This window comes from Microtus ochrogaster, chromosome 18, assembly GCF_000317375.1.
Source record: "Microtus ochrogaster isolate Prairie Vole_2 chromosome 18, MicOch1.0, whole genome shotgun sequence".
NCBI lineage: Eukaryota > Metazoa > Chordata > Mammalia > Rodentia > Cricetidae > Microtus > Microtus ochrogaster.
The window spans coordinates 8,668,641-8,684,983 of NC_022020.1; the positions used below are offsets into that span (position 1 = coordinate 8,668,641).

Below are 16,343 nucleotides of genomic sequence, written 5' to 3' on the forward strand. Positions count from 1 at the left end.
GCCACCATTGCCCGGCTATTTTATTGTTTTAAAGAGAAACCTGTTTGACATGTTAGAATAATTGGTCCATTTTTACTTTAAATTTACTTTTTAAAATTGGCTTTACAGGTTGGAATTCGAGGAACTAATATAGTTGTGCTTGGGGTAGAAAAAAAATCAGTGGCTAAACTTCAAGATGAAAGAACTGTGAGAAAAATATGTGCCCTCGATGACCATGTCTGCATGGCTTTTGCAGGTATGTACAGACTTTCAGTGGTATGTATGATATATAATGTTGTAGTGGGATAGCACAGTTGTCCTATTGCCACTGTTTTACTGTAACTACACAATATAACAATATATGTAGTCAGACCTATTTCTATTTAAAACAAAGTGTCACCTATATTTAAAAGGCGTCAGTTCTATAAACTGGTTTTTCGTGGTCTTAGGGTTTCTATTGCGTGAAGAGACACCATGACCAAACAACTCTTGTAAAGAAAATTGAGACTAGCTTACAGTTTCAAAGGTTTAGTTCATTGTCATCAGTGCAGGACATGGTGGCATGCAGGAAGACATGGTGCTGGAGAAGGAGCTGAGAGTTCTACTGCAACTTGATCCTCAGGAAGAGCAACCTGTGCCTCGCTGGGTGCAGCTTGAGCAAAGGGGACTTCAAAGCCCACCCCCACAGTGATACACTTCCTTAAGAACAAGGCCACATCTACTTCAATAAGGTCACTCCTAATGATGCCACTCCCTATGGGGCATGTTCTTTCAGACCCCCACACTTACAGTTGCCTTTGATAGCTAGAGCGTAAATGTGAAGATGGCCTCCTTACTTATAACTTAAGAACTTATAATTCATAGAATTTATAGAATTACTGAGGGATTTTTTTTTCTTTTTGGGGGTCTGAAAATAATATTCCCCAACACAGAATTTTAAATGAGTCTACTTACTTGTTTTTATTTGTATTATATGTATATGTGTGTGGGTTTCAGCATGTAAGTGTAGATGCCTGCAGAGGCCAGAAGAGGGTTTCAGTTCCCTGCAGCTGGAGTTACGAGCTGCCCAACGTGTAGGTGTAGGTAACTAAATTTTATGTTGTGCAAGACCTCTTAACTGGTGAGCCCAGTTTAGGAAAGAGAGGGAGGGATACATTTGAGTGTGCTGGGCTACAGATTGACCTCATGCATGCTAAGTCTCAACTTCTTAAACTGTGAGTTGTGACCCAACAAAATGTGAGGTTGAAAAAAATTGACAACAGTAAAAGGTTTCAGAATGCCCAAAAACAGAAATTAACTGAGAACAAAACAGAGCTCCTTTAGAAGGGCTTGCCTGTGTTGCATGAAGCAGCTCTACAAACTTGGCTGTGAACACACATGTGAACAAATGTGCTTTTTCACTATGCATGTCGCCAGCCACACACCACAACCTTTACACTGAAGCACCTGAGCTCATATATATGTATATGTGTGTATATATATGTATATATTTATGTGTATACACACACACATATATATGTGCAATGTTTTTACCTATATGCAAAGCTTTTACTCTTGTAACATAATGACTTCATTATGGGAAACAAAGATAATATTTTCTACCACCATTTCTCAAAATATATCAAATTAGTGTGTCTTTGAATTGAATGAGTTAAAATATTTGATTTTAAAAGTTGTTTGAAATATTGACTTGAGTTTCATAAAAAAAATCATTCAATGAATTTGGTTTAGTACATGTGGTCTGGATTAGAATGGCCACCATAGTCTGATGTATTTGAATGCCTGGTCATCAGGGAGTGGCACTACTTGAGGAGGATTAGGAGGTGTGGCTTTGCTGGAGGAAGTGTGTCACTGGGGGTGGGCTTTGAGCCAGACCCAATCTCTCTCTGTCTCTCTACCTAAGGATCAGGGTGTAGCTCTCAGCTACTGCTTCAGCACCTGCCCGTGTGACACCGTGCTCCCGGATAATGGACTAAACCTCTGAAACTGGAAGCAATTCCCCAACTAAAAAGAGTTGCCTTGCTCATGGTGTCTCTTCACAGCAGCAGAACACTATCCTGTCTTCGTTATAGACAGCACAGAATTTCCATTTATTTCAGAAATTACTTTAATTTCTGTCATTTTATTAAATTAATTTAATATCTGTCATTTTGTTCTATTCACTTATGTGAAATTGCACTGTCAGTATTAATGGTTAGAAAATCAAAGTATTGATGAACTTTGAAAAAGGCTAACGCTGCTCTGTGACCTACTGTATCAATTTTTCATGTGGGTGCCAGGAGCTTAACTCAGATCCTTAGGCTTGTGATGAAGGTACTTTCCAACTGAACCGCTTCCTGTCTCATAGTATTTTGTAAGTTTTATAGTTAAAGAAAAAGAGTCATGATGGGTGGGGTTGGGCACGCCTTTTGTCCCAGTGAGAGGCAGAGGCAGGCGGATCTCTGTGAGTTTAAGGCCAGCCTGGTCTACTACAAGAGGTAGTTCCAGGACTGGCTCCAAAGCTACAGAAAAACCCTGTTTCAAAAAACCAAAAATAAATAAATAAATAATAAAAAATAAAATGAAATAAAAAATGGAATGAAACAGCATGGTGGGGAGTCTTTTCAGATGATCTTGTTTGTGCCACATCATTCTTCTGCAGTTGTCTCAAGCTGTTGGATGCCTCAGTATTGGCTTTGGTTTGTGTTGTTGGTAGTGTTGCATGGTATGAATGAGCCACTACTGTTAACAGGTTGCCTATGTACCTTTAGGATAGGAGTTGTAAACCACATCATTCAGAAAAGAGAAAGGAAGAGCACCAGAAATGATAAAGAGATGCTAGAGCAGAAAGAGCAGCAAAGTGCTCAGGGGAGTAGGAGACAGCCAACCAACCGTCCAGCTGCTGAAGCTCATGCCGAAAGCACAGTCACACATTCCTGGTGAAATGGAATAAGCGCATTGTTTGCACAGGGTTAAACCTAGCAGAAGGACTTGGTATTACATTGACACATGTAACCTGCCAGCACCAAAGTCAAAGCTGACTTTGCTGTCTGTGTAGCGAGCACACCTGTGGCGCCCCTCCCTATCCCCACTCTAAGTATTTTTTATGTCAGCGTTTCTCTAGCTGTGGGTCACGTTCACACTGTACAGAGAACAAATTCTCAAGTAGCTTATCTGAACTCTTTTAGTTGCATAAAACGCTAACCCAGGGGTAGATTAGGCCATTGCTAGCTAGCTAGTCCTTCCTCTTAGAAGTACAGAGAATTACTTTCTCTTTCTTTAATCAAATCATACCTGACCTGTGTCAGGGTGATTTTTAAACTGGTGAATATTCAGACACTCCATTTCTTTATGTCCTCCTGTTTCAAGGGGTGAAGATCCAAGTGGATGTAGCAACAAGGTTTGACATGATGGGGAAGGTAAATCTCGTGATGAAAAAGAACAACGGCCATGTGCGAAGTGCCTGTTAACAAGATGAGTGAACCTGGGTTTCAGTCTAGTTAGCGGTAAAGGAGGAATGGAAGGGGTCTGGAGAGGTGCCGCAATCAGAGCGTGGAATACTTTTGAAGAGACCTGGTTTGTCCCCAGCAACCATGCCAGTCAGCTCACAGCCACTTTTAGGTCCAGCTCCAGAGAATCTACTGCCCTTTTCTTCCTGTTCTGGTATCTGCATTTATATTGCTGCATGCACGCACATACACACACAACACACACACACACAGTTCAAAATAAATTTTTTTTTTAAAAAAAAAGAGCTTAAAAAAAAAACAAATGGCTGTAGAACAGTCAAATACCAGTGTCGTCCTTAATTTATACAATCAAACTAATCTGTCAGTTACATGCTGCAGTCAGTCTCTGGCTTCAGCTAGAACACACTGTCTCCTTACAGACATGCTGAGAGTTGTTTGGATGAGTCTTTTGGCTATTTCAGAAGCTCAGTCAGAGTCTGCCTGTCTTAATTAACATCCTTGATTTTCAAAGTTTCCATTTTGACAAAAATTGAGAACTGATATATCCCAGTTCATCAAGTATAATTTGAATACAATACTGGTGTGCTTCAGGGTAGAATACCTTCCTTGTTCGCATAAGAAAAACATGCAATTTACTAACAAGTCATTTGCTGTTTCCTTTACCAGTGAAGTGGAGTGTGTGGAATGAAGTCTTTAAAGGAAATGAGTCTCAGCTAAGGCACATGGTGTTTCCTAGTTCCTCTATGAAGGCAGTGTTGTAGGGAAAAGATAACTTTTGATGGGTATATATATAGAGAGAGAGAGAGAGAGAGAGAGAGAGAGAGAGAGAGAGAGAGAGAGAAATGTATAGATTTTTGAGTGTTGACAATTTCGCAGGTCTGACGGCTGATGCTCGGGTGGTTATAAACAGAGCGCGGGTGGAGTGCCAGAGCCATAAGCTTACTGTGGAGGACCCGGTCACCGTGGAGTACATAACGCGCTTCATAGCGACGTTGAAGCAGGTGAGCAGGTGCTCTTAGCAGTTTTTCAGCTTTCTCTTTCCACTGTCATTGGTCCTTCCATAGACGTGCTGCACTAGCTCCAAACATGTATTCTACTGAGTGTGTCAAATTTCTTATTCATTCTCACAATTACTTCATTCACTTACTTGGGTAAAGTGGGTTACGTTAATCACCAGAAATCAAAATCAGTTTCAGTTCTTGGAATTATAAAAATTTTAAGAAAGTGTCAAATTTTGAAAGATCATTTTTATTCTTGTAGAAACACAATAAAATATTATTTCTTAAAGTTTTTCAAAGAAATAATACATTATTTTACTTAAAAACCAAAATACCTTAATCAGCGTTAGATGTGCGCTCTTCTGAATCTCTACTTAGCCATGTCATTGAAAGCCAGCTGTAAGTGTGCGTGCAGGCCTGAGGGTTCCCCTGCTGTTTGCATACTGTGTATTGGCTAGAGCCTCCTTCCTGGGCGTTCTCTCGCATCTATGTTAGAAACTGTGACATTTCCGATGATGGTTTGAAAATGGGCATCATTTCAGCGTCATGTTCTTCTCTCTGCTAGCCTAGCATGATTCTGTTTGGTCATGGCTTGTTTTTCTTTTTAAAGTTGTACTGTTAAGTTTTAGTAGGGTTTCCTAGATTGGAGATTATAATTGATTGTAAGAGTTTTATTGTCTGTGACAGATTGCTTTCTAGAAAGATTGAACCAGTTTTTATCATGCAACCAGCTATGCCAGAAGGGTCACCAATGGAGGTTTTCACTTCTCTTTCTTTTGTTAGTGAGTGTTGTGTAATGTAATAGCTGCTTTAATTTGTGTATTATAGCTAATGAGATTGAATTTTCCATGTTGGTTCATTCTTTTCATTTCTACTTGTACAAATTGTCCTTCAACAGAAACATTGTTTTTTGCTGCCTAATCTTGAACAGGATGCTCACTATACAGATTTGTGCCCATTTATCTTCTCTTTAGAAACATTTTTATTTTTTTGGTTTTTCGAGACAGGGTTTCTCTGGTTTTAGAGCCTGTCCTGGAACTAGCTCTTGTAGACCAGGCTGGTCTCGAACTCACAGAGATCCATCTGCCTCTGCCTCCCGAGTGCTGGGATTAAAGGTGTGCGCCACCACCGTCCGGCTAGAGACATTTTTAAATTAAATTTACTTATTCTGGGGGCAGGGGCATATGTCACAGTATGCATATGGAAGACAATCTGGAGGTGGGTCTTGGTGACAGAACTCACATCAGGCTTGGCAGCAAGCACTGAACCATCTCACCAGGCCTACATTCCCTTTTCAAACTTGTTTCTGACTTTAAAGACATATATAGTGTATATTGAGTAAATTCCTCCATGTCTATCCTACCTCCTGAACTCCCCCATAATACCCTCTGTTCCTCTATGCAGTTTCTCTTCTGCTTTCATGTCATGAATCTATATGTCTATACAAAACGTGAACCAAAGATCAGAGAAAATATATCATTTTGTCTCTTTGAGGCTGGCATAACTCATTTAATATGATTGTTTCCAGTTCTGTTCATTATCCTACAAAAGACACAGTTTGGCTCATCTTTGTGGCCTGGACTTTTATGTGCATTCATACCATATTCATTCCCTATTTTCTGTAACTTTTTTCTGTAATCCTGGCTCTTCTGTATCTTACTGCCCTTAAGAAACGATTCTCTGCATCTCCTAGTGAGCACGAGAGTTAGAATGAACCAACCCTCCTGCTTCGCTGACTTGCACATCTCGCTGCTCTGGCAAAACAGGTATTCTGGGTCTACATGCAGACTTTTTCATGGACTCTTTGTAATCCAAATAAGAAAGTTTTGAGATGAATAATATATATCAAATCACTGTCTTGGTTTTTAAAAGCTTTGCTACTTCATTTTAGAAGAAATTCCAAAATTTTTGTATTGCTACTTTCATATTTTGATTCAGATTTCCCAATTGTTAAAAAAGGAATTCATCATTCTAGCGGTGGTGGTGCACACCTTTAATCCCAGCACTTGGAGGCAGACGCAGACATATCTCAATGAGTTTGAGACCAGTCTGGTCTACAAAAGTTAGTTCCAGGACAACCAGAACTAAATAGAGAAACCTTGTCTTGAAAAATAAAAACAAAACAAAAAAATAAATAAAAATAAAAAAATAGAAAAAGGATACCAAAAAACAAGTATACATATAAGGTTCTTAAGTGTGGTTGTTAAGATCTCTTCTGGAGAAATCAAGGCTTTGAATAGATAGTACAAAGTTGTAAGTCTATGACAATAAGATTGCCACTGGGGAGGACAAGGCCTCTGGGCCAGAGATACAGCATGTTTTCCTTACATATTTAACTTTGTTTATATGACTTTTCACAAAATGAAAAGACTAAAGAAGTAAGTTAAAAGGTCTTTCTTCTAAGATAATATGTAAAGCATCATACCTCAGTGTGAGCAGAAACATAAGACAGTGCAGAAGAATTCGACATAACCCCCACTTTAAAACAGGTTATTTATGTTCATAGTTAAGTTGTTTGCATTTAAAATCAAATTTTGCTTGCAAAACATGAAATATAAGCTTGAAAACTGAAACAATAGATCCCATATATAGATAAGCTCAAAAGAAAGTCACTAAAAGCTGTTTCAACCCATAGAATTATACAGCACTACATCAGCCACAGGATTAAGTAAAGTTACCTATGTTTTCAATCCTTAGCTTTCTGTCAGGGCTGCCTCTTCATAGAGCCGGTCTCAGTGAGAATGGCACTCTTTGGAGCACAAACACAGGAAGATCCCTGTCATGAAAGTAATAGGAAATATCATTGGTTTCAGTGTTACATTTTCTGTGGGGGAAATGTATGCTTTTCTTCAAAAGAAACAAAAGATCCCTTTTCTTTGGAGCTGAAGGAAATGACAGTGAACAGTGAACAGAGCACATTTGATAGCAGCATTATCAAGTAGGAGTAGTCCCTAACAATAACTACAGTGTCCCTCAAGGCAAACTAGGGTGTGCTTCCAAAGCACAGCTCAATGACTCAGCATCCCTGACAGCAACACAAATGCCCAGGACTCTGCGGGGTCAAAGAGATTGCATACTGTTCTTTTGTTGCTGTGAAGAGACGCTATGGCCATGGCAACACTTATTTAAAAAGCATTCAATTGGGGGCTGTCTTACAGTTTCAGAGGCTAGTCCATTGTTATCATGGTAGGGGGCCTCACAGTACACAGGCAGACATAGTGCTGGAGAAGTAGCTGAGAGTTCTATATCCTGGTCTGCAGGAAGAAAGGAGAGAGAGAACTGAACCTGGCATGGGCTTATGAAACCTCTAGTGTCACACTTTCTCCAACAAGGCTACACCTACTCCAAAAAGGCCATACCTCATATAGTGTCACACTTCTCAGATAGTGCCATTCCCTGATGACTAAACATTCAAACATATTGGTTCATGAGGAACATTCATATACAGAGCTGACAGAAGTGTTAAAGACCAGACTGTAATGATCTGTCTCTTAAGAGACAAACCACGCCCACTCCCTCCCCCATCTTCAGAGGCAGGCTGATCTTCAGCTTCCTGCCTGAGCTCTCTCTCTTTTCCATCTTCCTCTCGGAGAGGCAGCTTCTGCCTCTCTCCCCACTTCTCCCCTTCCCCTGCTTCTGTCTCTCTTCTCTCTCTCTTTCCTTTCTCTCTGCTCTTCTCCCCTTCTCCCTTCCCCCTCCAAAACCCCCTGAATAAATATCCAACCTCACTCTGCATGGCGTGCCTATCCATGTCTGTCTCTTGCCCACCTGCCATGTGTCTCCCTGCCTGGGACCAGCCACCACTCGGGGACAGGCAGCCATCTCTGCCTGGGACTGGCTGCCCTCAGGGCCCACTGCCTGCCGCCATATGGCCTGTTACCACCGCTTGGGGACCTACAGCATTTCTGCTGCCTACTGCCTCTGGGAATCCTGCATCATTTTTAATTTTTCCATTACATAGACTGGGTGGGCCAAAGAACGAAATCCATTTAACATGAAAGTGGAAAAGGCACTCAGAAAAGGAGGACACCCAGGAAGAGGAGGGCAGGAAAATGGAAGTGTTGTGGGGAAAGGATGACTTAGAACGAAGCTGATGGCAGATATGTATGGAAATGACCTAATGAAACAGATTAGCTTGTTTGTTAACCTAAAATTTTAATCTAAAAATGGGAAATAATAAAAGTTGAATAGGGATCTTCTAAGAAAAATAAGATCTGTTATATCCAAATCCATGAAGTCCCTGAAAAGCCAACAAGGAGACTGAGTCCCATATGTAAAAGCAAAGAGCCTTTATTTTATGCAAGTTTCTCCACATTTCCAATGTACTGGAATAAATGGAGAGCCCCAAGCTCAGATAGAGTTGGGTTTTTATAGTAGTAAAGGTTGATGGAGGAAGGCCATTGCTTAAATAAAGAAACTACCTTGGCTCTGATAGGACAGAAAATTAGGTAGGCGGAGTAAACAGAACAGAATGCTGGGAGGAAGAGGAAGTGAGCTCAGACTCAAAAGCTCTCCTCTCTAGGGCAGACTTGATGAAGCTCCGACCCACGATGGACGTAGGCTAGAATCTTCCTGGTAAGTGCACCTTGGGGTTCTATACACATTATTAGAAATGGGCTAGTCCAGGTGCAAGAGTTAGCCGAGAAGAGGCTAGATATAATGGGCCAAGCAGTGTTTAAAAGAATACAATTTGTGTGTTGTTATTTCGGGGCATAAGCTAGTCAGGCGGCCGGGAGCTGGCGGCAGGAATGCAACCCGCAGCTCCCTTCAACAAAAGGTGAGGGTGAGAGGTTTCTGAGGTTCAGGACCCCTGATTGACTGACATCTGTCTAGGGGTGTCCTGGTGAGTGTGCTAGCAGGTGATCCTATCTACAATGGTTGGAACATTAGGCATTTCCTTTGGATGGGCTGTTCTTGGGTGGTGCTCAGGTAATCTCAGTTTGTGGTTCTTCCTGCAACCAGGTTTTGCTTCAGGATAAACTACTGAGACTCAGGCCTTCATTAAACTTAGCGATGGCTGAGTCCTACTCTGGCAGGTGATAATGTTTGGAAGTAAAGAACTTCCTTTGGGTGATCTGTTCATATTTAGCTTATTATGACTGGCTCCTACAAGATCTATAAGCAAATTTGTGATTATATTTTACAGGTTGTATATATTAATTTCTTTAAAATGTCATCATGTATTAGCAATATTCAAGAAACACTAAAAATGTATACAATAAAACCAGAAAAATAGAGCAACAGAAAGGAAGACCTAGAGAGATGACTCAGTGACTAAGAGCACTTACTGCTCTTCCAGAGGACCAGAGTTTGGGTCTCAGCAGCTCATAACTACATGTAACTCCAGCTCCTGTACACTCTGGCCTCTGAGGGTCTCTCACTCACATGTCCATACCCATGTGAAGATAGACCCATATACCTAATTTCAAATACTGAAATTTTTTTTTTTAAAAAAAAAGAGTCTAAAGAGTAGATGTAATGATCTGTTCTGTCTCTTTAAGAGACAAGCCATGCCCACTTCCCTCCCTCCCCGGTCTGCTGAGGCAGATCTTCCTTTCCGGGTTTTTTTTTTTTTTTTTTTTTTTTTTTTTTGAGACAGGGTTTCTCTGTGGCTTTGGGGCCTGTCCTGGAACTAGCTCTGTAGACCAGGCTGGTCTCGAACTCACAGAGATCCACCTGCCTCTGCCTCCCGAGTGCTGGGATTAAAGGCATGCGCCACCACTGCCCGGCTAGATCTTCCTTTCTGTTTGCAGCCTGAGTCACTTTCTTTTTTCTCTCCCTCTTGAAGAGGCAGCTTCTGTCTCTCCCTCCTCTCTGTCTCTCTCTGCTCTTCTTCTTCTCCCCTTTTTTCTTCCTCCTCCATAACCCACTAAATAAATATCCAGTAAATACCTCACTCTGCGTGGCATGCCTATCCGTCTATCTCTCTCCCACCACAGCCGCCATGTGGCTCTCTGCCCCTGACCTTTGGAGACCTATGGTGTGGTCTTTGCACCATCCCTGCCTGATCTCGGACCTGCTGCCCCCTGCCTGCCACCACATGGCCCCATTGCTCGGAGACCTGCAGTGATTCTGCAGCTACTCAGAGATCTGCAGCATTTTATTTTACCTTTACAGTAGATACGTTTGATTTATTTACTTTATTTACTAGAATTTTATCTGATAAGTGACATGTGTTTTGTGGTGATTTGAATAAAAATGGACTCCATAGGCTCATAAATTTAAATACATAGTCATCAGGAACTGATATTTGAAAGGATTATAAGGACTAGGAGGCATGGCCTTGTTGGAGTAGGTGTGTCACAGAGTGTGGGCTTTGAGCTTTCAGAAGCCCATTCCAGGTCCAGTCTCTCTCTCTCTCTCTCCCTGACTTTCCCCACCCCCACCCCAGTTTGTAGAGCAGAATGTAGCTCTCAGCTACTTTCCCAGCACCACTCCTGTCTGCTGCCATGATGATAATGGACTAAGCCTTTGAAACTGTAAGTAAACGCCCAATTAAATGCTGTCCTTTACAAGAGTTGTCTTGGTCATAGTGTCTCTTTACAGTAGTTGCTATGGATTTGCTGCAGGTCCCCGGCAGCTTGCTAAAAGGTCGAGACCATGCTGCAGGTCCACAAACCAAGGTATCTGATCCCCAGCCATGTGGGGGCTGACTGGTCCCCATAGGGTGGGAAGCACAGATACTGTGAATCTCTGGGACTGCTGGGGACCTGAAAGCAGCCAGTCCCAGAGACCACATGACAGGGAAGGTGACTGGTCCCCAGTGGCGACAAATGGATAGGCAGCAGGCGAGAGGGACAGATAGGCACATCATGTAGAGTAAAGTTGGACATTTATTAGGGGAGTATGGAGGAGAAGGAAAAGGGGGAGAAGGGGGAGAGAGAGGGGGGAAAGACAGAAAAGGAGGGGAAACAGAGGAGTGGGGAGAGAGGCAGAAGCTGCCTCTTTGAGAGAGGGACAGGAAGAGAGCCAGCTCAGGGTGGAAGCTGAAGATCAGCATGCTTCAGCAGATGGGGGAAGGAGTGGCCTTGGCTTGTCTCTTAAAGAGACAGAACAATCATTACATTCCCATCTCTTTTTTTTATAATAAAAAATTTGGGCAGTTAGACACCACAGGTCAAATGAATTGGGGCAGCAGATTCTCAAGACTGCTTCTGGCTTATTTGTGGGCATTGTCTTTGCGGGGGGGGGGGCTGAGAAGGCTGGGCGCTGGCCACATCCAGGCATAGCTGGTCTCTTTGCTCCTGTCCAGTGTTTGTGGTATGGAAATGTCTGGTATCTCTTATACCTGGTTAACAGAGGACAAAGTTAAATTAAGGAAAAAAAGTTTTAGGACCAGGGAATTGAGGGGGATGTATCTGACCTGTTTGAGATGGAGTCTTTAATTCAGCTTCCTGGAACTCATTTGTGGGTTTGTCAAAACAGAAGTTTTAGACACATACATTGTGTAATGACTGTGACATATTTTTGTACAATGAAAAGTATTTTTAAGACTATGGAAGGCAGCATGAGAGAAAAATTTGGTCTGAAATTTGTTTGGTAAGGTTGTTCTCATTGACTGACAAAACCTCATAGCTATCAAACTGCATCAGAGATCTTTGAGAAGGATAAAATTTTACTTGAGTTGCTGATTAAAAAATGACAGAGAACTTCTTACTTGGTTGGCACCCAGAGCTACTCCTCAGGGTCCTCCATGATCGCTGAAGGTCGCATTTGCCTTTTGCTGTTTAGTGCAGGGCGTGCCAGGCTCCAGAAGATCCTGTGGGCTAAGAAATCTGTAGGAAGACAAGCCTACCTTGACCTGAGCAGCTAGGCTGTTAATTCCATTGATTCTGTCCATATCTGGAGATATTTAGTTGAGATGAAAGGCAGTTTTTCCCAATGGTCAGCGCTTGGCAGTTGAAGTAAATTGCAGACGGACATTGTCCTGTGCCCATTTGTCTTCTGTCTTCTTTGGAGGAAGTAGAGTGCTGCTGCTAGGAGCCAACCTGTCTCTTTTCATTATGAAAAGTTTTTTTTTTAATAATTAGATATTTAAATGTCATATTCCCTAGATCTCTGAGCAGTTGAGGGCTGTTTATCAGATATAACTACAGTATAGAATTTGCCTGGAGAGCTGGGTCTGAGCTTGACTGTACTGGCTCTTAACAGGTAAGATTTACACTCATAAAAAGATAAAAATAAGAAAAAACTGCTTGCAATAGAAAGTTAACAGCAGAATTGACAATAGTAGAGAACAACTTAATATATCTTAAATGAGGGTTGGATTAAATATAAAGTGTTTTTGTAAGGGACTTAAAAGTACATACCAGTTTAAAACATGAGACTTATTGTTTTTGTAGTCTGAAATGAGATGCAATGAACAATTATAACATTAAGCATAGGTGCATTTAAGTTACATGTATGATCACACACAGAGAGAGTGAATAGGAATTGGGCAAAGTGGATGCTCTTGGTGGGCCCTACCAAAGGCATGCCACTGTGCAAAACACATGCAAAAGAGTCAACAAGAGTTTTAGTGAAAAAAACATAAGTAAACCGGGGGACAAGCAGGATATGCTTCAGTAAAGATGGGAGAACTTGGTCACCTGATCTGGCTCTCAGTTAAGATAGTGATAAGATGACCCATGGAATAAAGTTAACACTGGGGAACCAAGCAGGTAATACCTCAGTAAAGTTTGCAGAACTTGGTCACCTGACCTGGCTCTCAGCAAAGATGGTGGCGAAGTCACCTGACCCCAGTCAAAATGGCAGCAGCCACATGTTGTATGGAAAAGCCACTTAGTTAAGTTGGCTGTGAAGTCACTTGACCTCAGTTAATATGGTAGTGAGGTCACATGACCTCAGTCAAAATGGCAGCAGTCATATGTTGTATGAAAATAGCCACAATTTTTGAGCTGTAGGGGTTCTAAGATCAATAAATGATGGAAAAGCCACAATTTTTGAGCAGAGATTTTAAGTTCAATAATAAGAGAGACCTAGAGGCGTGATCCGCCTGTCACTGAGCAGCCATGCCACAAGCCGGTGGGGAGCAAAAGGCTGGGATTGAAAAAAGCCACACCACGCCACAAGCTACAGTGGGGAGCAAAAGGCTGGGATTGAAAAAAGCCGGGAGATGGACATGAATGGTTGCTATCCACAGCTGAAATTGTGAAAACCTGTGAAATGGCAACACCACAAGGCCTATAACAGGGACGTCTCCCCCTATAGGAGGGGTGCAAATTGGCACCAACACTGCAGGACCCATGAGCTGGGCGGCCCCTGATCCCAGGTGAGGTGCTATGGCCTGGCTGGATCCAGTTGGGGTGACTAGGAAGCCAGAGAGGCCAGAGGCCACTCTGAGTGGCCTTTTATGGAGAGGAGGGACAAAAGAAAAGAAATGGAAAATAAGAGAGAAAGAAGGATCTGAGGGACCCTGAGCCCTCAGTCATGGGTGGATTGGCCGCAGGCCATTCCAAACACAATTTAAGCTGAGGGAAACAACCATAGCAGAATGGGGAGACTCACCAATGGAAGCTGGTGGTGGGAGTAGGAAAAAAAAAATCCTGGTTCAGGATCCCAATCTCTGGAGAGGAACTGGAGTGGAAGAGCCTATCTGAGTTACAGCACAAAATGTTATGGAAAAATTAAAAATGCTGCAGAATCCCCAGGGGCAGTAGGCAGCAGAAATGGTGTAGGTCCCCAAGCGGTGGTGATAGGCCATGTGGTGGCAGGCAGTGGGCCCTGAGAGCAGCCAGTCCCAGGCAGAGATGGCTGCCCGTCCCTGAGCAGTGGCTGGTCCTAGGCAGGGTGACACATGGCGGGCGGGCAAGAGACAGAGACATGGATAGGCATGCCATGCAGAGTGAGGTTGGATATTTCTTCAAGGGGGTTATGGAGGGGGAAGGAAGAAGGGGAGAAGAGGGGAGAGAGAGAGAGAGAGAGAGAGAGAGAGAGAGAGAGAGAGAGAGGAGGGAGGGGGGGAAGGGGAAAAGTGGGGAGAGAGGCAGAAGCAAAGCTGCCTCTCCTAGAGGAAGATGGAAAAGAGAGAGCGCTCAGGCAGGAAGCTGAAGATTAGCCTGCCTCTGCGGATGGGGGAGGGAGTGGGTGTGGTTTGTCTCTTAAAGAGACAGAACAATCACTACAGTAGTAGAATAGTAACTAAGACAGTGTTGTAGTAAAAATAAATTTTATTTTTTAGAAATATACACAGAGCAATGGACGAAGACCTTTTGGTATTTCAGCCTTAATTGTAGGATTTGATGATGATGGAATCCCAAGATTGTATCAGACAGATCCCTCCGGAACTTACCATGCTTGGAAGGCGAGTAATGTATTCATTCATTTTTCATAGAAGTTGTCAGATGCATTAATTTATTGCAAAATTGAAATAAATGTAAATGTTTTATGACATTCAGGGGCATGACAGAATTATGTGGCATTAAAATATTGACTGTGAAACAGACTATAGATTGTAGTGATTTAACTCCTCAGAAATGATAGTTTAGGATAGTAAAAGACCTTGGTTTAAACCAGTCATGGTGGTGCCTGCTGTTTGGTTGGAAATGTGACCCCAAGCTGGCATCCAGATACCCAAAGAGTCTGAAATGTTTGGGTGGCAGTTCCATCCCAAGCCCCTCCTCTAGGAGTCGCCTCAGTCCAGACTCTACTTCCGAGAAAGCCTTCCAAATGATGAGCCCTCTCCAGAGATGCTCAAGACCACTTCCACAGGGTATTTAAACTGTACCCCAGAGAACAAACTTGTGATTTTTTTGAGTCTTCCTTCTCCAGCTCCTCTGGGGGTGGGGGGGGGGGAAGGGGGAAATATAGGGGCGGGTATGGGGGGGGCTGGAAGGCCATAGAGGGCATTATTTAAAGGCAAAACCTAGAAAAGTTACATTAGCAGGGTGTGTGCTATCTACAATGGTTGGAATGTTAGGAATTTCCTCTAGGAGGTCTGTTCCTGGGTGGTGCCTGAGTTTGTGGTCTTTATCAAACCAGGTATTGCCTCAGGGTAAACTACTGAGATTCAGGCTTCTATTGAGCTTGTCAGGACTGCACAAAGGGAGTGAAAAGTTTCTATACCTGATAAGCCTCTCCACCTACATAGCAATCCAAATCAGACCAAATCAGAGGGAATTAGAAAAAGCCGAGGTTAATTGGACACAACACTCCCAGATGATTTTCCAGCCCCCCAGAGAGGAAAGGGGAAAGGAAGATGGGAAAACCAGCTCTCAGAGGCTGGAAGAGGGAATCAGATCCTTTGCAACTGTCCATAGCCACCATGTGGGCTCACTTTTAGCTGCTGAGTTATCTCTCTCCTAGGGAGTCAGATAACCATAAACTCTGATGCATATTTTGTGTTTGTATATAGTAGTAAGCTTCATACAATAAGTAGATTGTTTTTCTGCATAAGTTATTCTTGTTTCCATACCCATCTACCACCTTCCTCAATTGTATACTCAGACACAAGCGCTCAGAGAACCAGTCAGAGTTTCCAGCAGTGAGTTTTCATAAACTGCCTTGTGTAGAATAAGACTCCAACTACAGAATGTAGTATAAGTGATTTTAACTTAATTATTAAAAATTAAGTATTCAGGCTTTAAATAATTTCACACTTGAGTTTATATCCTTTTATTCTTAAAATGTTAGTGTGTCCCGGCGGGCTGACAGAGCAGCTGCCAGAGCCTGGCAGATTCCCAGCGGCAAGCAGCAGGTCCAAGCGGTGATAGAGGGCGGCCAAGCGGGCCAGGCCAGCCTAGCTGGAGGGGGGTGGGGCTTTTCAAAATAGAAAGCAAAACCAAAAACATGACAATACTATCACCACCACCACCAAACTCCTCAGGAAATGTAGAGGCTTATTTTAGACAGTCTCTTTCTGTGTAGTTCATGCTGGCTGAGACTCATGCACCACCATAGCCTACTAAGAAATTTTTAA

The 16,343-nt window shown here is 42.6% G+C and overlaps 1 protein-coding gene across 3 annotated transcripts in view; it reads left to right on the plus strand.

Moving 5' to 3' along the window:
* Positions 1-16,343, plus strand: part of Psma8 (proteasome subunit alpha 8) — a 44,037-nt gene that overhangs the window by 9,790 nt on the left and 17,904 nt on the right. For 2 of the 3 annotated variants that reach the window (XM_026783631.1, XM_005355784.3), the window contains exons 2-4: positions 109-235; positions 4,305-4,429; positions 14,607-14,729. In XM_026783631.1, coding sequence (XP_026639432.1) covers positions 109-235; positions 4,305-4,429; positions 14,607-14,729 — 375 coding nt within the window. Of the gene's footprint in view, positions 1-108; positions 240-4,287; positions 4,430-14,606; positions 14,730-16,343 lie in introns of all 3 variants that reach the window. The other variant, XM_005355783.2, reaches the window with a different exon arrangement.